At 41.9% G+C, this 21,536-nt stretch overlaps 1 protein-coding gene across 1 annotated transcript in view; it reads left to right on the forward strand.

The window, feature by feature from the left end:
* ank1a (ankyrin 1, erythrocytic a) overlaps positions 1–21,536 on the forward strand; it is a 109,765-nt gene that overhangs the window by 6,747 nt on the left and 81,482 nt on the right. Inside the window, exon 2 of the mRNA XM_038703876.1 lies at positions 6,633–7,138. Coding sequence (XP_038559804.1) covers positions 7,013–7,138 — 126 coding nt within the window. The 5' untranslated portion in view covers positions 6,633–7,012. The remainder of the gene's footprint in view (positions 1–6,632; positions 7,139–21,536) is intronic.

A 21,536-nucleotide genomic window follows, 5' to 3' on the forward strand; every position in this document is an offset into this window, starting at 1 on the left:
GCAACACAGGTTTGGCTTTGATTATGTATCTTAACACCTGTAATTTTTCATTTTCATTGGTGCCTACCTGATATTATCAAATGGTAAATGTTCAAAACTGGCACTGCGTGGTCAGTACTTAAGTAAATGTTAGCTAACATTAGCTGACTAAAGAGTCGTTATTCACTTTATACTCTGATTAGAATTATAAGATCATATTTCCCAGAGATAGAGGTTTATGCAACTCTTGGTTGGGAGTTAACTTATAAACTTATTAACTTATACTAATAGTTAACCTCTTAAAATAAATTGGTTAAATTATAAGCATCAACTGTTATTATGTAAAAACAAGTAGAAGGTATGTGTGGCTGAAAATGTGTAGCAGGTAAGTTAAGCTGATGCTAGCTGGCAGGGAACTCTGGTCGGGGGTTTACTTGTGGTGGGACTTGGGTTATTTTACTTTGGTCAACTATCTAATAGAGTAGGTCAACCAGCAGAGATACGTTCGAACTACCACAGCAGGTTAAATTTTAAACTGTAATACAGCTGACTTACGACATCCACTAATCAGGAGGTTGGCGGTGCGATCCCCCGGTTCCTCCAGTCTGCATGTAGAAGTGTCCTTGGGCAAGATACTGAACCCGTAATTGCTCCTGATGGCTGTTCCATAAGTGTGTGTAAATGTATGTATTTTCTGATGCGCAGTTGGCACCTTGAAAGGAAGCGACTAGGCTTGGGTGGTATTTATATTGTCATACCTTCCTGACATTTCACCGTGGTACAGTATATGACGGTATTTGTGTAAAATAAATATGTAAAAGATGAGATGCAGGAGATAAAGGTCACCATAGCATGTATGACATTGTCTAGCCTACAGTACTCTGTGTCAAATGTGCAATTAGCCTACTTAGACAAATCTTGCTGGGCTTAAATACTTATGGCCCATTGAGTAATAAAAGATAACTTCATATCAGTGGGCTGAATAGAGATGATGTGCACACAGCTTCGTCCGTGTTGGCTGGATCACCTTTATCTTCAGGACTAAACCCAAAATACTTCCAAACAGGGGCAGAGGCATTTTTCTTGTTTGCTAATTCTGTAACATTATCCCACCACTTGCAATTGCTGATGATTTGCTCCTTTTTGTGTGTGTAGTTAGTGTGTGGCTGAGCGAGAACGGCAGGTGAATGCAGCGGAAAAGATGAGCAGTGAAGTTGGGCAGTAAATGTACAGTGCAGGTTACAGTTAGTCAACGAATAAAGGCTGCAGCTAAAGCTCCCGTGTGAGTTATTTACCAGCTGCAGGAAAAGTGAAGGAAGTGATGGTGTTGTTGATTGCGATGTCAGGCAGTTTCATTTGAGGTTGCCCGCCTACATTGAGGACGTATACTACAATACGTCACCTCAATACAGAATTTTCATATCAGTTTAATAGAAAGAGGAGTGCCTTTATTTTTGACTGTATTGAAAGTCCATTGGGATTTCTGAATACCCTGGTATACCATAATACTGTGATACCACCCAAGCCTAGTAGCCACTGCCATCAGTGAGATTGTGTGTGTGTGTGAATGGGTGAATGTGACTTTTAGTGTAAAGAGCTTTGAGTGGTCAGAAGACTGGAAATGCACTATACAAGTACAGTCCATTTACAGTAGCAGTGGCTGACATTAGCTAACAACCAGCACTGCTGCCCGACAGAAAAAAAAACTTAAGTCTGGTTTTAATTTGTGGCAGGATGTAGCCTGACTAATTAACACATTATTTGTGGTTGCGGGGCTGGAGCCAATCCCAGCTGACATCAGGCGAAAGGCGGGGTACACCCTGGACAGGTCGCCAGTCCATCGCAGGGCCACACATAGACAAAACACTAGTCTAACACATTATATCTTGTTTGGTTAATTCGTACACAAACACACATGTAAAGATTGACCTGAAAGTATGATTTTTATTTCACCAGCCATCCTGCTGCTGCTTCTCCTTCCCATGCCACCTGCAGCTGGATGCAGAAGGTTCAAAATAAGCCCCACATCTGTGGACAAACTGCATTTTCACAAGGTACATTTTTAAACTGTTCTTCAAAGAAGGTTGAAGTCAAGGGCAACTGGACTTGGTTGAAGATACTAGAAGACGTTTTGTCCCCCGCTTCTGTTATTGGCGTCAATATCGTCTCCGCTATTTAGGTTAAATAGTTCTCTACTAGTCTTTTCAGAAGTGAAGAAGTCTCTTGGATGAGGGACGAAACGTCTTCTATTATCTTCAACCAAGTCCAGTTGCCCTTGACTTTAACCTTCTTTGGATAACTATGATCTGGATGACTGAGAACCTTCACAGACAAACTGTTCTGCAGCTTTTTATTGTCTTGGCTGTTGGGACTCAAAGTGAAACGGTCTCCACATCCTGGGGAGAACAAGGACTGACAAAAACGTTTATGCTCTACAATGGCCAGTTTAACTAATTTGAGTTTAACATAGCTTATCACAGGGAGACATCATCATTAAACACATTGATTATGGACCAAGAAAACCATTTAGTCTGAGTGCATACTGGTGAGATGCTGGCAAGGTAGCTAAATGTCAACAAACATATAGGCATTTTCGCAACTAACTGGATAAAGCTGAATGAGACAGTATAAGAAAGGTCATCTGCAGATACATTGACAGCTGAGATCCTTTTTGTAGGCTGTTATCTGCTTTATTGTTAATAAGCTTCTGATTTATGATATCAGTGAACATGGTTATGCCTACAGAGTAAGTATTAGATGGAGAAGAGGAGGGTGTTATCAAAGTTGACATTGCAGATTTACAAAGTGCATATGGTTCGAATGGTGGCCTATACATTGTGCAGTGGTTACCTAATATAAATGTGCCCAGTGCCTGTTTTTAGGGGAACTGAAAGGAAATTGTGTGAGGCATTGAGCCCCTACAGTTCTTAGAACATTAAAAGTTATTTAGCTGACATCAGAAGTCTTCATAATTATTTATTACCGTCAGTTTTAACAGGTTTACAGGAAGAAAATCAGACATGTAAAGTAATTGTTAAGAGTGTAATTTAACTCTTGGTGGAACAAATTCAGTGCACGTTTACGCTTAGGGTGTCTGGTGTTGTGATGACAGGATGACACTGTGGGTGTTGATATCACTTTTGACAGTGTTCATTTAAAAGTTACTACTGTGGAAGTATTTTGCTGTATAAACTTGGAACAGTTACATGATTGTTTCTGTCCAGAGAGTCTGGATTTGATAGCTAGGTTACATACAGTATGCTTCCATGAATAGGCTGTCTGTCCTGTCCCTTTTCACTGTAGTGAGTTTGCATGTGGGTGTGTGATGGTATGTGTGTGTGTGGCTCTGTCGGGTCCCGTCCACTGTTTTTAAAGGAGCACTGGAGCGGCTAATGCGCTGGCGGGTGCTGGCTGTCACACTGAAGAGAGCTTGGGCAGTAGCTGTGTGTTTCTTTCTCCCCCCAGGTCCACACAACCTGTCCCTTTGTGTCCCAGGCAAGACCACCCCAGGGACAGTCTATATACACTGGGTGCACTCTGAAACACAAAATAGGCTTATATGTGGTCTTTAAGGTCCATTCCAGTGGTTTTGCATGTTTAAGCCCACTATATTCTAACGAAATGTGTTTGAAATTTATTTCTTTATTTATTAGTACAAGACAATAATCTCACCACAGTGCTGTTTATGAAATATGACATTGCCACTATTTAAGATCCATGCTCATAAATCGCTTTTGTGAAACAGATGTCTGGAGCTTTTGATCATATCGCATGACCTTCATTATGGAGATGCAGATGAAATTTGCTTAGCTCATGAAATTATAAATGTTCAAATTATACTAAAATTTTTATTTTTCTCGGCGCATTTGAAGGAGGTTCAAAGTTCAGTCTTGACTTTGCAAACAGCAGTTTTATGCCAACGTGGATGAAAAGTCCTTAAGGGGCTCAGAAAAAATTGAATTTTTAACATATAAACTTCCATTACAACCTGGCAAACTCATTCTGCTGATAAAGATCATGTGATATCATCAAAGGCTTCAGAGGCCCATTTCACCAAAAGGATTTCTCAGCACTGTTTAATTGCAGATCTCTAATGTTGGCACAAATTGCTAAATTCATGACTCATACAGGATTCTAGCAAGTGTTTGCATCTATGGCATTTGTTTTGATTAGTAAAACGTGTCAAAATCAGCAGGAGATGTATTGATCTTGTGTTGCAAATCAGTTTGCAAACAGGTGAAACAGGCCCCACAACAGCTACTAGATTTTTACCTTCTGATCAGTATTTCTTTTCTTGTGTTGGATCACATCTGATGTGTTTGTCCTGTTTAATTACAGTATACCAAGTTCAGTACACTGTTTGGATTGGTTACTTGATCTTCTGGCTAGATGTGATTGGTTGCTGTAGCTATTGTAATTATTGAAAATAGCAAGATGTGTAAATGTATTGGCTAGGTTTACTTTATATTGTTGCCATCCTTAAGTGAAGTATAATTTTTTAGATTGATTTTCTAGCCATTGGTTTCCATGAAATTTCAGTATGGAGCGGTGATGTCATTGATACACAAAAATGCAGTTGCAACCAGAAAGTACTTTGAGTCCTTGTTGGTGCATCCAAGGAAACTCATGTCAGGCTTGATGGGAGACTCAGAGACTCAGAAATCACTGCATTAAACAGGTACTGATCAGGTGTTTGAACCAGGGTGCTGAAGCATCTCTCTGACTATTAACCTACCCTGCAACCTTCAGAGAGACTTTATCTTTATCAGTATGTGATGGGTGTGGGACCACATGTTTATTTTTATATTATCCAGCAGTGGTCCCACAGTTATAATAGCTGCGTTAAAGTTCACTGTAAAACTGCCCCTCCATTAGCTCAGCAAGAGTGTAGCTTAACAAGACCAATCTAGTTGGCTAAGCAAAAACTTCCTTATTACCTGTCTGTCCTGCTGGTAATTCATTTAGGCACATTTCCCAGGAGTTCGATATAGTGATGGATCTCTTGCCACAGAGCTGTCAGCCGTCAGTATTTGTCTTTGTTTGTGTCATAGCTAGGCCACATGAGTGAGTGATTTGTGTAGTGGCATTGCAGACATAAGGCAATATCACCAGTCGGTCCTATTCATTAGTATGCTGCAGTATAGATGGAGCTGCTATCAGATGAGGGGAAGCCTTGGCAGGAGAGCAGATGAAAAACAGAGGGAGAAAGACAGAGATATGGACAGGAAACAGCAACATAATGAGTGAAATGTATGAGGAATAGCTCAAAAAGATGGTGACAGTCTTTATTTTGTTAACTTAATTTTGGCATTAAATAAAACAGCCAAGAAAAAGCCTAATTTCATTATCACAACAGTGCTCTTCATTAGGCCCAATATCATGAGTCATTCAACTGATAACTGTCAGAAAAGACCAGATAATTACTGTAAGAATAGGAAAAGAACTTATACATTAAGACAATAGGACAGGCAGTGGTAATATCCTGCAATTTCCAATTCGATCTTCTAAAAAAAAAACAATGAAGAGAAAAAATACAGAACAGAATGTTGCAGTAAAATGTGTGTGTGTGTGTGTACAGTGAAGCACGTGTGTTGGCATGGACACTGTGTGCGTGTGCGTCTACAGTATCATTGTGAACTATACGTGTGATGTATAGTGAGCCGAGCAAAGAGAGATGTTAAAGGATATTTTTTGCCTGCGTCAGCAGCATTGCAGGGAGGAGAAGGGGGAGAGAGAAAGAGAGAGGCAGAGCAATACCAGTAAACAGGTGCTGGCTCCATCAGCCCCTCTCTCTCCTATGCACCTCACTGCGCACATATCCACACATAGATTGTACATGACCACAGGACAGAGAAGCCATTTATACTTTAATACATATGTTTATACAACCTTTTGTCTTTTGTTCTATACAAAACTATAAGAGAAGATCAGGCATAGAGGAGTAGAAAGGAAGGCAGGAACCCAGACAAAGAAGTCAATGAAGCAAAGCCTTTGATGATGTTACTGTATCACACTTTACGATAAACAGTAAGGAAGTAATAAGGAATAGCCTTTTTTTTCCATGCTCAAAGCCTCATTCAACATACACAAGCACACTGCACCAACATCCTTGCACAGGGACCAATCCTGCTGCAGCGTCTAAACAGTGTAGAGGGAAAAGGGGTAGGGTGGGGGGTGAGTAAAGGAGTAAGAGGCAGTTTTTTCCCCTTCATGCATGTTTTAGATTTTTTTTATTTTCTCTGGTATCCTGGTTTGTGTGTGTGCGTGTGTGAGGGATTGCGTGATTGGCTGTGGTGATGACGGGTTCCCTGTGCAGCCTAGCGATCCTCCACAGATGGACTCACAGCAAGATTATGAGATACCAAGAAATTAAATACAGGAAAAAGAAACAAGATCAATGTAATGTGAGGAGGGAGAGCTGACTTTGATTTAAAGCTGCTCAGGCTATTCCTCAACTGACTGTCAGTTCATCCCTAGTTAATCTTTGTTGGTTGGTGGAGGGTGTGTGTGGGGGGGGGGGGGGGGGGGGGGGTCGAAGCAGTTTCACAGAATGTCAAAGCAGTGAAGGGAAGACGGATGTAGAGAATGAAAACAAGTGAATAAGAAGGAAAACCTTTTTGTCCACTGTTATTTATCTTTTTTCTTTTGCACAGAGAAAGAGGGAGACCAGAGAGGAAGGGAGCAGACACACTAAATGAGGGAAGTGTACGTGAGCGATTGAGAGAGGGAGCATGTGCGAGCATTGAAGAGAGAGAGAGAGAGAGGGAAAGAGAGCTGCGCTGCAGTAGCATCCCACAGCAGACGGCTAAGGACTGCCGGTGTGTGTGTGACTGCACTGCTGAAGAGGAGGAGGAGGAGGAGGCAGAGGGTGAGTACGCTCGCAGACTCTGCAGGGCCATAGAGGAACACACAGCAGCAGCGGCAGCGCTACTGTTGGCCGGCTCCAGGTAGAAGTACCAGCGCTGTCGCCCAGCAGACCACCGCCGTAGGAACTGGACACGCCAACGCCGCCCAGACCCCCACTACCAACGCCATGGCACAAGCGGCCAAACATCTCCGCAAGAACAAGGATTTAGAAGCCCAGTTAGAGCAGGAGCGCAAAGAGAAGGAGGAGGAGAGGAACAAAAAGAGGAGTCGCTCACGGGATAAAAAGCGCAAGGTACTGGGACTATTCACAGGTGGGGTAGTCAGGGGTGGAGTGATGGGGGAATAGTAGGGAGGGAGGGGTGGCTGGAGAGGGGGGCAGGAAGGTTGAGACGCCCCCCCCCCCCACCTTCTTTCTCTGTCATGCTAAGCTGTGGTCAGGGGTGCCAGGGCACACATGGAAACTCAGTAATGAGTGTGTTTCTACTGTGTGTACACACAGTCTCCCTGGCACACGTATGTCCTGCGCATACAGACACGGGAAACACACTGCATGCTTTCTTACTCCTTTCGACTGCTTTATACCTGCTTTACTGACTGTCCTGGCTAAGCCGTCTGATAAGGCAGTGTAGTACTCTACCTCTCACTGTGTCTCTGTCCCTCTTCACGTCTCTGTCTCGTCCCTTTTCTCTGTCTGTGCCCTCTCTTTCTTTGTTTTCACACTGCAGTATGGTGTCAATGAGTGAAATTTCACTACAGCACTAATCATCCACGAGGGCAGAGAGCTTGTCAGACCATTCTGTTCTGCTCTCAGCAATCCTCTATGTGGCATTGTAATGACCGCAGAGCGAAACCTGCAGGCTTCTGTCTGACTGAGAAGTCCCTGGCAGAGCTGGCAGGGCTCGTTGTAAACAATAAATCTCTGCCTTGCCAGTTGCCGACTGCAGGGACGTATCATCAAGCTGCAGAGTCTACTTTATTCCTCTGGCCTCTCGTCAGATTTCACTCAAACTCATTAATGAAAATGAGTCATCCGCAGATGTGTGTATTGGTAGCAAATTCATCAGCAACCGAATATGAGTCCAGCTGCCCTGTGAGCCTGAACCGTGCCAGGCTGGCTGTAAACCAATCTGATGCTGATGCGGTAGAGACAGTGTTATGGACAGGAACACAGTACAGCTTCCACTTTCCCGGAGATGGGAGGCAGGGCTGAGAGGCTCATACAGGGATTAAATTTTTCTTTTTGTTGTGGTTGTACAAAGTACTGTGGCAGGGGGTTAGAAGGTGTATTTGAGCAAAATCAAGGGAAGAAAAGAGAGAGAGCAAGAGAGAATAAAGGGAAAGGTGGCATGACTCAGATACACCTGGGGTAGATCTGTCTCTCTCTCAGTAAGGGTTTGCTCCTCTGCTTTTTTGAGATTCAGACCCAGCCCTTTCATCTCACACACACACACACGCCACCACCACTCTCTGTGCTGACTGACGTGACGGTTTCTCTACATTCTTCACCTCTAACCTCTTGTCAACCTTTTGCTTTTGCTAAAAGTACCAGAACTGTGAAAGCCTGTGCAGAGATGCGTGTGTGTGTGTGTGTGTGTGTGTATATTGTGCATATTGTGCATATGAGAAATTGCAGAAGGGAAAGCCTTCAGCTCTAACAGTATGGATGAGGCAGGGATGAGATTTCTGGTGAGGGTACTAATGCAGCCCAACTTTGACTGAAAGTGTATGGTTTCAGAGGATCCCATATCACTTACGTAACCATGCAGCTTAAGTCTTTCAAATAAGCTTCCCGACTCCCCTCCAGCTCCCCCTCCCAACCTCTCTTCCTTTTTTAACACCGGCTTACAGCCATTCCTGGTTTCTGGAGCAGATGTTAATACTGGGGGAATTCTCTCTTTATCTCTCTCTTTCTCTCCAGTGCCCTCTTTGTTTCCTCTCCGGTGCCTGCAACTACGTAGTCAAATTCTACAGTAATTCATAAGTTGACTGATTGTGTTTCCCTATATTGCATGGTGGTTAACAAAACCACCGTTGCACTTGGCTGTTTTTCTTTGTTTGCCACTCGACACCTGTTTTTCGGTAGTTGTTCCATCAGCTGTCTTGTGTATCGACCTGCACCTCGGGATTGTCCCTATCCTCGTGGAGCGGGCAAGGTCAACACAAGTCTGTGACAGAGCCACATTTATCATTTAATCACCCTATACATTTTGCTCCCACACATACTTTTTTGTTTTTAATTTTGTTACCAGAAAACCAGGCTTCTGTTATGTACGTTTTAATTTTCTCCTTCACTGGAGGCCTTTCAGTTATTTATCTTGCAAAATTGATATATTTTGAGTTCCTGTATGAAGAATCACCGAGAGTGTCTTTTATTGATCCTTTCATGTCTTTACATTAAATTGTTTTAACTTATAGTGGCTGATTTATTGTTGCTCGTGTTTTTAGTCACAATAGCAGGAGCGCAGAGCTCTGAAGGGATGACAGTGTCACTCTGTAAGGCATCACCTGGTTCAGTCTTCTTTGGTCCAGTTGGTGTTATGGGCTGTAGGGGCTGCTAGCTGGGCTTATAGCCTGGTTTATTTTCGAGTAATGCATTTTAATTTTGCATCTTTTGAAGACGTTATTGGATTTGCTCACCCTTTTATTTATCCTCTTTATGGTTTTAGTCCCTTTAAATCTACTGTTTGTGGCTAATGTATGTTGGTGTACATGATTATTTCTGTCCCTGTTGGGACACAAATCTGTGTCCGCTGATGAATGTCCAGAGTCATAAAGCTAACAATTCGTCATCAAAGGGTGAAGGTGCCATTTTAATTGGCTTATGGTGTAGTTGTATTATACAGCACAGGTCAGTTGCTGAGCAGTGGATAATGTTGTCCTCATATTACTTTTATTGATGAGTTTGCCCCTCTTGAAAAATGAGCATTGTCAGGATGTGAACAAAGCGCTATTGTCCTAGTCAGGACCCATTTTCACCTCATTCTGAATGTGCGTTTGTGTACACATCTAAAGCCGTTTCAGTGTGAAGTGGTTTACCTGGCAGGAATGGCCCTGAAGTATGAAGCAGTGCTTTGCTGTGTTTGTGTTGGTTGTCTCATATCAGCATTACAGATTAAAATGGGGGGGGGGGAACGTATCTTGTGCAATTTTTTATTTAAGACTGTTTACTTTTTAAAGATATAGGATTATTTCAAGGTCATGGGAAATGTACACCTTTATTTATAAACAGGCTGTTTGAAGATTGAAAATAGGTTAACACTTCAGAGCAACACATTTTTTTATTTATTCTGTCTTGTTAGTTTTTTGGCTTTTTTAGTTATTAACATTAACTTAATTTTGGTTGTATTGGTATTTTTGTATAATTGTAATTACTTTTATCTTTACTATAAATACAAATGCAGAAAGACAATTGTAAACACCAAGCAGTACTACTACAATATAATCCAAGTGTTTCTCTTCATGACATTAATGCAAGTTCAGATTTAACATCCAATTGCAAATTCTTAACAGAACAAACTCAGTTTGTCTCGTGAGCTGCTGGTAAAAGCCATACATTTATTTCACTTGGATTCTTTATGACCATGTAGAGATCTGCTTCCTCTTGTTACCAATTATTTTAGTGCAACAGTATGTGATCAGTATGGGATGAGCCCCCAGGGTGTTTAATAAATCCAATAGTCCCATTCAGGATGTAAGTTCAGAGCATTATTTTTATGTGCAAAAATATGGATTTCTTTCTGGTTGGTTCCTTTTGCTCACTTGGTTGGAGCATGAGTTTTGTGTTTTGTTAGTATTTATCTGGGAACAATTTTGTGACATGGGAATGCATATTTGAATTTCTTTTAATTTAATTTCTTTTAATTTTAATTTATTGCTGTAATTAGGGCTGCAACTAAAGAATATTTTCATTATCAATCAACCTAAATTTATTAAAGTTAATTTAGTTTACTATCATAGAAGAACTCCGAAAGTCCAGTGACTGCGGCTGCGCCACGGTTTTGTTTCGTCCTCTGCCCGGCTTCGAAGTCCACTGGAAGCTTCACGTTATTGACTTTTTAATTTGTAATTTTTGTGCTTCTACTACCTTATTCACGGCTCTCTGTGACCCCAATTTGTTACGTTGTCTGAACAGCTGCATATCCCACAGGGAGCATTTCAGAATCAGAGCATTTTGCTATTTGTTTCAGCTCAGCTATTGTGATTTTGGACAAATCATCCAAATATGTCCAAGGGTAGCAGCACAATTTGCAATCTAAATCATCTTCTGAATGTAAATCTGCAACGTGCTGGGACACAAGCTGCTTCTTCCAAAAAGTTAAGTTAAAAATAAAGTTGTTACTCTCAAGTGTCTACTTATTATAACAAGTATTGCAACTAATCTTTTATAATTATTTTCATTTTTTGATTGTTTGGTCTATAAAACATCCCAAAAATTGTGAAAAGGCCCATCACAAGGTGGTTGTTAAATCCGTCCAAAACTCCAAAGGTAATCACTAGTGTGCACATATGGCTTCTCTCTAGTCAAGCTTGTCTGTTACTTGCAAGGCAGTGAAGTGTAGAGAAAGAGTCATGGCAGCTGAGGACTGACCCATTAGCGGTGCTGGTACTCAGACTCATCAATACAATAAGTCTGGTCAGGATGCACTATGCCTCCTTTGTTGCTGTATATTGTCTGGCACTCAGAGGTGTTGGCTTGTAAATCTCAACCCATCAGGCACCTTAACGGTAAAATCAGCCGCATATAATCATGTTCCTAAACGACTGTGGAGCTAATATGGCTGCCAACGAACATTGCAATGGTGTAGGTAGTATCTAAGTGCTATTTCCAACTTCATACAGCAGAGGTGGCAGCACTGGATAAGCGTTCCAGCCTCGTCTCTGCTGTTACCCTCCCTGCCGGAACACTTAAGTGAAGCCTTCACAGAGGTTATTGTGTCGATGTCGGAGACAATTTGGTATTATAGCTATCTAGGTGTTGATGCTGTGTTTGTGTACGTATGACAGTGTTTGTGTGTTTGAGTGTGTGTTCAGGTTTGGTGCAGTGGATTAGGGGTTCTGCAGCAGTGACTAAGCCCATCAGAGCCAACCCTAGCACCTGTCTGCCTGCTTACTCGTACCCTCACTGTGTTAACTCTCCTAGCAAATTTTTCAGGTCTACCAGCGCATAGCTAGGGGCAAAATTATTATCTTACAAGAACTTACCATCCACAAAACACTGAACAAAACCCCTATCAGAGAGAAATTTTTATTTAATTTAATTTTTTAAATTGTCTGGTGAGGATCTCTCTCCCCCAATTCCCTGCTAGTCCATGAGACCACTGTTTTATAATAATTAATTAGTCATTTAGCTGTCGCTTTTATCCAAAGCGACTTACAATTGCTATATACTGTATGTCAGAGGTTGACCTTCGCACGCCTCTGGAGCAACTAGGGATTAAGTGTCTTGCTCAGGGACACATTGGTGGATGTCGCAGAGAGAATCGAACCTGGGTCTCTCACATCAGAAGCATGTGTCTTATCCAGTGCTCTGTCGCCAGCCCCCAGCTTGGCATTCTTCACATGCAAAAAGGTTGGGAACACCTGCTGTAAACTCTTGTGTGAAAATTGTATTTACTTTCTACTCTGAGAGAGAAATTGGATATTTCCTTTTCACTCCTCTGCAGTTGGGGTTGGCCAGTATATAGTGACTGTATAACTGCGTTTTATTGCACTTGCACACAGATCTTGGGCTCAAGATTAGCATTAGTTAGATCATGTTTAGTCTTCAGGACACTAGACGTAATAAGACATCACCAGTTCAACCAAACAGCACTCTATTCATCTTGCTTATCTTTGCTCAAACTCTACAGTTATGTATGTGTTAATGAATCTCATATCATACGTTAGTGTGTGTGTGTGTGTGTGTGTGTGTGTGTGTGGCCCCGTGGAAACCCTCAGACAAATGACTCAGCAGGCCTGGCCGAGGCACTCACTCATGTTGATGGAGCCTGGGAATGAGTCTCTGTGAGTCCAGCTCCTGGCTGTACAGTAAGTGCTGCTGGGGCAGGTTGGCCCGAGAGCTGCAGACTACTCTTCTTTAATTAAAACAGGGATAGAAGGCGCACGTGAGGCCAATTCACCAACCCCTAGCTCTCTCCTCCCTCCTCCTCACTTTACCAGGGCGATAGCAGGTCTTTATTTATGAGCTCACAGAGAATGAGTGATTTCAAAGCAGATGCACCCCACCACACCCAGTTAGGTTTATTTGATTAGAGAGACGAGATGACTCCCCCAATCAAAAGGAACTTTCCTATAATTGTTAGAATAGAAACAAAAATTAAGTAAACACAAGCAAAATAACATCAAGCATCCAGCAGGCACTCCCTCCCTGCTGGTGTTCGGCTTCCCCCAAAACAAAGCCTGAGGATATCTTTCAATTGTTGATAATTGATGAAGATTTTCCCCACCTCTTCAGTTTCATCCTCACTGCAGTGATTCATTTTTTTCATTATAAGGCTTTGAAGCCACACGCATCAGCACCTGATTATTACTTCTCTAATAACAGAAAGCCTGTAGACATTAGGCACAGAGCATTTATTGTTTCCCGGCTGATGATTGTAAATGAAGCTGAACTGACGCGTAGGACTGCAGTGCTTTCAGCAAAGCATTAGTCTCTAACACATTCTTGTGTAAACCTCCAAAAAAATATTAACAGTTGCTGCATCCATCTGTGTTCGTCCTCCCACTGCACGGTTACATCTATTCATTTGTATGACGGCACGTGAAATGATGTGTCATATTGTGAGGGGCTTCCTTAGATTTCCCTCCTAGTGCCTCCCTCCCTTTCGTCTTCCTCTGTATCTCTCTCCTTGGCCGATTGCGCTAATCTCTCCTCCCAATTGTTATTCTAATGGTGTAGCTGTTACGTAACTCCCTGAAACAGGAATTGAGACATCAGGGTTATTGAAATGGATCCTCATCATTCCCAAATAAAAGGGGAGAGAGACGGAGAGAAGGAGAAAGAATGAGGCGGTATCTTCTTAGAGGAATTTGATAGGTCATTGCTGGACGGCTTGTTGTAAAAAAAAAAGGAAAGCTTTTGGTGTGTGTTACCCAACCTGAGCTCTTTCCCTTTAAGCTCCTTCTGGCTGATGAGAGAGGAGAGAGGAAAGGACAGGAGGTGGGATAGGGAGCTTAGTGTGTTTGATGTCCAGGTACTCTGAGTCCTGCCTTGATATGCTCAGACTCTGCAGCATCTCTTGGTCTGATATGTACGATAGCTAGGAGCCTCTGCAATGTGCAACCTACCACTTACTGTATTGATCTGCTCTCTTTGGCTATGTAGAGAATTATTTTATTTTTCCTGTGTGTTTGGCTTTAAACAACTTGGCATATAACTTATACAGTTGGTGGTTAGTGCAATTTGATGCATTTTTCTATCCCCATCCACCTTTTACCGACCTTATGATTTTACCACTGTCTTTCATTTTCATTTATGGTCCAGCACACAAAAAGAGATTAAATAAGTACACTATGTTTAATCTAACAGCTATTTGATGGATTGCTGGAGAATATATACAGACATCCATGGTCCCCAGAGGATGTATCCTACTGACTTCAATGATCCCCTGACTTTTCCCTCTAGTGCCACTATGAGGTCAGGATTTAAGTTTTACATCCAACACTTTTGGATTATGAAAAAATACCTGCAAAACTAACTAACATGCTAAACTAAGCTGGTGAACATGTTAAACATTATACCTGGTTAGCATATTAGAATTGTCATATAGCATGCTGACATTAGCATTTAGCTAATGTGTTGCGAGTGTTTTTGAGTTCAAGGCGAACATGCCAGTATAGGACTGTATTTGTATGTGTGTGGGAAGCACCTTATGTGTTTGATTGTGAGCATTTGGTGTGAAGATGAGTGCTCAGACTGAAGGAATATAGCCCAGGGGTAGAGCCATAGAAGAGGAAAGTAAAAGCAAAAGGAGTGAAATATCAGAAGTGTGGGTGACCCCAGGGTGACTCTGCGCCCTTTCCTCTGTATTGAATGACGGGTGTCTTATTTACCTGATTGATATGATGTTCCCTTTTTTTTCTCCGTCTACCGGAGGGAAGAGGAATAATTCAATTCAAAACCCAGCAGTACAGTGGGTCATTACAGCAGCGCAGCTTCCCGGCTGTAATTCTCAGTTCCAGTTCTCTGAGTGCGGACAATAGAGAACGTCTGATTCATTTAATGCCATGGGCAGGGGAAGATTGAGTTCATGATTGGAGTCTGAATTTCCTGACTGAATTAAACCTGCGTACTCCAAAGTGGCGTCTTGAAATACAGTATATATGCTCCAGCACCTTAGTATGGCTTTTATCGAAGGGATTCAGATTTAGTTTTTATGACTAGAACAGTTCTCTTGGGTAAAAGATGATGATGTTACGAGTCTCTGCTTAGTCCTGGCCTTGGCTGGTGCCTTGGAGAATCACTGCTCTCTGATGACGAATCTTACTTAGTGGAGTGTGGATTTTTTGAGTCATCTAATCCTTGTGTCAAGTGTCATCATAGTGTCATAGCATCATGGACCTGTTATTAAAAGCTTAGTCATTTGTAAACCCCTTCATCTGAATCCCCTTGAGGGAGAGGTGGTGTCACTTTGATTTGATCCTCTTCCCTTCTCATTCCACCCAGCATGCACAGTGATGATCTGCTCTCCAGAAGTGGTGTGCGCGTGTGTGTGTGTGTGTGTGTGTGTGTGTGTGTGTGTGTGTGTATACATATATAGCAATTGTAAGTTGCTTTGGATAAAAGCGTCAGATGAATTAATGATGGTCCTGTTATGTGCTCTGTATCACGTTTTATTGGCCATCCTCCTACATTTACATTTATTTAGCTGTATGTAACATCAGTAAACATACTTTAAGTACCTTTGCTGAAATATTGTGTTGCTTCTTTACGAAGTTGTAACAAAAAATTGTTTCAGTCCATGATTACTCTGATGACTGTTTCCCACTGCAAAATACAGTGTAGAGGGCACAGTCAATCTTTTTTTGCAAGAGCGTCATTTGTTTTCTCTAATTACACTCAAGTCTCAAACTGTGGCAATGTGATAATGATTTGTTGATGTTAAAGCTCACCCAAATCAAGTTATGAGCTTGAAATGTCATTCTTGACCATGGAAACGTCAGTTAAAAAACAAATTGCAGGTAGCCCCGGTAGTTCCCTTGGCGGAGTCCTTACCCTGGTGGTCCAAAAATATGTATATTAATAAAAACTTAAAAAACTAATAATGAACAAAATATTGAGTTTCCATTTTCTCAGTTCCAGTTGTTTCCAAGGTCAGACCTTTCAGTTTCACAACAAATTAGCAATTCCATCTGCTGAGGAAGATTTTGTGATACAAAGGAAAGCTTAAAAAACAGCTACTGAGTGGACCTTGTGGTGAAGCTTTTCGATATTTGTCTCCGAGGGAATATTTCTTTGGTAGAAAATAGTTCTAAAGAAAACTGCTCGCACAGCGGATTGTTGATTATCCAGAGTGACAGAAACATTTTTTAATGCAGAGTGCTATAAAGAAAATACATAATAATACTAATACAATATATCTATGTGCTCTAGATTAAATTTAGATATTTAGATACACTCACTGGCCACTTTATTAGGTACACCTTGCTAGCAGGTTGGACCCCCATTTGCCTTCAGAACTGCCTTAATTCTTCGTGGTGTACTTTCAACAAGGTGTTGGAAACATTCCTCTTTGGTCCCTATTGACATGATAGCATTACGCAGTTGCTGCAGATTTGTTGGCTGCACATCCATGATGCGAATCTCCTGTTCCACCACATCCCAAAGGTGCTTTATTGGATTGAGATCTGGTGACTGTGGAGGCCATTGGAGTACAGTGAACTCAGTCATGTTCAAGAAACCAGTTTGAGATGATTTGAGCTGTGTGACATGGCGCATTATCCTGCTGGAAGTAGCCATTAGAAGATGGGTACACTGTCGTCATAAAGGGATGGACGTGGTCAGCAACAATACTCAGGTAGGCTGTCGCGATAAACAATACTTAACTGGTACCAAGGGGCCCAAAGTGTGCCAAGAAAAGATCCCCCACACCATTACACCACCACCAGCAGACTGAACCGTTGATACAAGGCAGGATGGATCCATGCTTTCCATGTTTTGCCAAATTCTGACCATTTGTAGAATGTCACAGCTGAAATCCTGACTCATCAGACCAGGCAATGTTTTTCCAATCTTTGATTGTCCATTTTTGGTGAGGTTGTCCGAATTGTAGCCTCAGACCCCATCTACACTACTACGTTTTTGTTTTTAACGCAGATGTTTGCTACGTTTGCACCCCCTCGTCCAGACTAAAATGGCAAATCTGAAGACCTAAAACGGAGATGTTTGAAAACGCTGCCGTGCCCCTGTTTTAAAACTCCGGGGTAGCATTTTAGTGCGAACGGGCAAAAATGGAGGACTGTTTGGCTTCCTCATTGGGTCTCATTAGTCATGCAAAGCAAAAACACAACACTACTGACAGAGTTTTAGTTTTAGTATTTATAAAAAAATATTTTGTACAGTGCATGTCGCTGTACTTTGCAAAGTCTTCCAGTCTGTTTTCTGCTGCCACAGTCGCTTCGACTCCCGTGAGCAAAAAAAATATCTGGTGTGTTTCTTTGTCTTTATCACTTTATTCTTTTGCCAAATCTTCTGAAACTGCGTAGAAGACCATCTGCTTCCTGTTTACACCGGCACGCGCATGGCCAGTGTATGTGAATGAAAACGCCGGTGTGGACGGAGATCATATTCCTTTTTTTTTTTCCTCTTAGTTTTTAAACAAAAACATAGTAGTAGGATGTGGGCCTCAGGTTCCTGTTCTTAGCTATCAGGAGTGGCACCCGGTGTGGTCTTCTGCTGCTGTAGCCCATCTGCTTCAAGGTTCAATGTGTTGTGCGTTCAGAGATGGCAATCTGCATACCTTGGTTGTAATGAGTGGTTATTTGAGTTACTTTTGCCTTTGTATCATCTCAAACCAGTCTGCCCATTCCCCTCTGACCTCATTTTTGTCCACACAATTGCCGTTCACTGTATATTTTCTCTTTTTCTGACCATTCTCCGTAAACTCTGGAGATGGTTGTGCATAAAAATCCCAGTAGTTTGAAATACGCAGTAGTTTGAAACAGCCATGCCACGTTTGCCACGCCATGCTTGGTTTGAACTTCAGCAAGTTGTCTTGACCACGTCTACATGCCTAAATGCATTGAGTTGATTAGCACTGATTAGCTATTTGTGTTAAGTTGAACAGGTGTACCTAACAAATTTGCTGGTGATGTGGTATATGCTCTATTTATATCGTTTGTTACTTACAAGTGTTGAAAGTTAAACCTAGACAGGTGTTATAAGATTTTAAAAACAATGTGGATTCTATGGAATCCTGACCCTACACATAGTGATGCAATGGATGGATGGCAGGATTGGGTGGATTTGGGTAGCTCTCTTGTCAGCATGCTGCCACATGGGATAAGAGCTGTCTGTGATGTATCATCATTCCAATAATGATTTGAATGACACAAGTTAATGCTCAAAAATGAACAGTTTCTCATAGAGCAAGCACCCAAATACTTAACTGTCCCATCGCCAATTTTACTATGTACTTACATTTATTTTCTGTGTGCGTATGTTGTTGAACTGGTTCGTGTGTCTGAGCTCACGTTCAGTGAACAGTGGCACGTGGGTTGTCTTGTGGCGCAGGATTTACTAGCTAGCTGAGAGGATAGAGGTGTCACCCAGCCTCTAATTGGCTGACCCCAGAGATTTTTCTCAAGCAGATGCAGAGCCAGATGCCCACCCTCTTCCCTTCCCTCCTCCCTCCTAGAGTACATTCCTCCATCAGTCCCATAATCAATTCTTCTGCTTCAATATGGACTACAAGTGCTTCCCTCTCTGCCTCTCTCTGCTGCAGTTACGTGCGGCACATTGCAACACTGCAAGATCATGTTTTCGATTCTTAACACCTTCCTCTCTCTGAGTTTGCACTAAACACTATGGATCCACATTTACATAGAGAGAAACGAGAGAGATTAAATGAGCAATAGAGAGAGGCAGCAAGGGGGGTGGAGCATCAGTCATTTTAGCTGTTGCAGCAGCCTAATGTTTTCGGTAGGCAGAAAAAGAAGAGAAGACGGGAGTGCTGTGTAGGTAGATATGGAATAATCAACTTCCACCACACACATAAAACCTTTTGATGTTGTAACCAGACATTTGTTCAGATGTTGTCTTAGCTGCGTTTCCCCCCTCTTTCCCGTATTAAATCAGTTTGCATGGAAGAGGAGGGGGTCGGTCCTCTGGGACTGTAGCGGTATCGGCACAGGATGCAGGAGAATCTGCGTGTGTGCAGCAGCTTCACAAGGTCGACCGCACCTCGCACACGATCACATGTAAGCACACATGTATGTAGACTTGGCCCACACATGCACTGTCAGCCAGCCCTTAGTCAGCACAGTGTTGGCTGCTCTGTGAGAAAGTTGGATGTCGCCACCTAGTGTTTACACAGAGGACTTTCAAATCACTATATGAAAACTGACATCATCTCATTTATGTTCAGGTTCCTCTCCTGCAGTGAATACTCAGCTGTCAGGACTCCTACATAATCCCTCTCTCTGCTACTACTTTTACACATATCTCCCTCAGAAACACTGTCCTTTAAATGTACACACTGTACAAACAGTATAAGCTCTTACACTCACATTCATATTTTATTTCCTTCATATCTACATGCTGCATTGGAAATCCATCTCAACCATAGGGATCAGGTCACCACAGCTGAGCACTGTGTCCTCTTGGCTTTTGTCTTTTCCAGCCCAGTTTGGACAGATGGACATGGAGAGACTGACAGATTCAGAAAGATTATCTGGCATGTTTTTTAGGTAAATTATTCATTTTTATTGATGGCTGGAGGTAGATCCTGACTACTCTGCATTTGGCTACATTTAATCATGACCTCATCTTTTTTCTGCTTCTAACCCACTCATGCAGTAGCACTTCCTCCACCCCTTTCCCTCGCTCTTGTGGCCACTCTTCTTTTCACCCATTTACCCCTGCTTTCTCCCTGCCAAGTAAGTGAAGGAGAATGTATGGCAGAGCTTTAGGCGGTGCAGCACAGTTAGTCTGCTGGTAATGGAGAAAATATTTGTCAGAGCATGGAGCACTGTGACTTTGGCCTTAGCACCCCCTTAGGCACAGACCTTTAATTGCCTACACACTGGGGGAATGCTTCTGCATCTGACGCAAGTGTGTGAGAGAGAGTATGTACAGTAATTGTGTGTGCTCATTGTGGCGTCCTCTTTGTATGACCATATTTGTCTTGGTTGTTCTGTGTGAATAAACTAACTTGGATTATTATTTACCTGTGTACATTTCCTCCTATATTAAAAGAAGACATATTTCCAGTAGATGACTATGCTGCGATGTCTGCACTTCCAAATGTTTAAAAGATTTTGGAACTAAAGATTGTTTTCAGTCATGTAATAGACAAACCTGCCAGGTCTTTTAACAGGTTTTGAAAACTAGAAAGAAGAAGTTTGCAAACATTCTGGTGTTTCAGCTGTAACCAGTATGCTGTGTATAAACACATAATTTGTCGTTGGGTATTAAAAAAGAAGTGCAGCCATTTCACAAGAGCTGTCCTGTTTAGAACTGAAATGTTTCATCCATTACTTGGTATTTTTTATTCTTCTAAGATAGTAAACATAACATCTTGGACTGAAGACTTTGCTCTCTGAAAAAATGTGGGAGATTAATCATCTAATACTAATACTATTAGTTACAGCCTTACAACTGTTAATGCCTTTCTCTTCAATGCAACGCCTCAATCTTTCTGTATCTCAAAGAAGAAATTACATCACTTATGTTTGCATTTTATAATCCTTTATGAAAATGGCCTCAGCTCAAATTTTGCGCAAGTAAAAATAACTTTAAAATTTAAAATGTAAGGACAGTTCCATCCATGTCCCCGTCTTGTTTTCTCAATAACTTGTGCTTGTCCTTGGTCAGGAGTCAGAAGGTCATCATAAAGCAACTTCCTTAAGAGCCTTGCAGTTTTTCCATCATTCATCAGTTTTCTTACCCCAAATCCCCTGCCTTCACTCCATTCTTGTCATTTTTGCATTCTTGCTTCCTGCTGAGTTGATGAAACTGAATCCACTTTTATTTTTATTCCCCCCTCCTCTGTGATCCCTCATGCTCTTTTAGTCCACATCCAAACCGTTTAAATCATTATCTTGATAACCTGGTCATATTCAGCAGGATTCATATTTTGAAGTCTTTCATCTAATGCATCATATTGATTTAAATGTAAATATAATGTATTTTTAATGTCATAATATTTAAACATTCTCTACATACACTCCACTTTCCACTGAGACAGTACTTTCTCTTGCTGTTTAAACTTGTTAACTTGTTTAAACTAGTGCAGTGCCCGCATGGCCGTTTGGTGCACATGCCTGGTTGGAACGGACAGATTGCTTGGTTCAAAGTTTTGCTGTTTGCAGCATTGTCGAGGGCATGTCCGTTCAGAACATGTGGCTGAATATGTGTCTGTTTGGAGTGGGTCAATTGCTTGGCCATCGGAAGTGCTGCTTGCAGCTCGTTGAGAACTGCTGTAGGCCTGCTTGCAGTGTTCTCGAGGTCCATTTGCCTTCACAATCGCACT

Source organism: Micropterus salmoides, unplaced genomic scaffold (genome assembly GCF_014851395.1).
Source record: "Micropterus salmoides isolate LMB-PRFRI ecotype aquatic unplaced genomic scaffold, ASM1485139v1 Ms_hic_scaffold_7, whole genome shotgun sequence".
Lineage (NCBI taxonomy): Eukaryota > Metazoa > Chordata > Actinopteri > Centrarchiformes > Centrarchidae > Micropterus > Micropterus salmoides.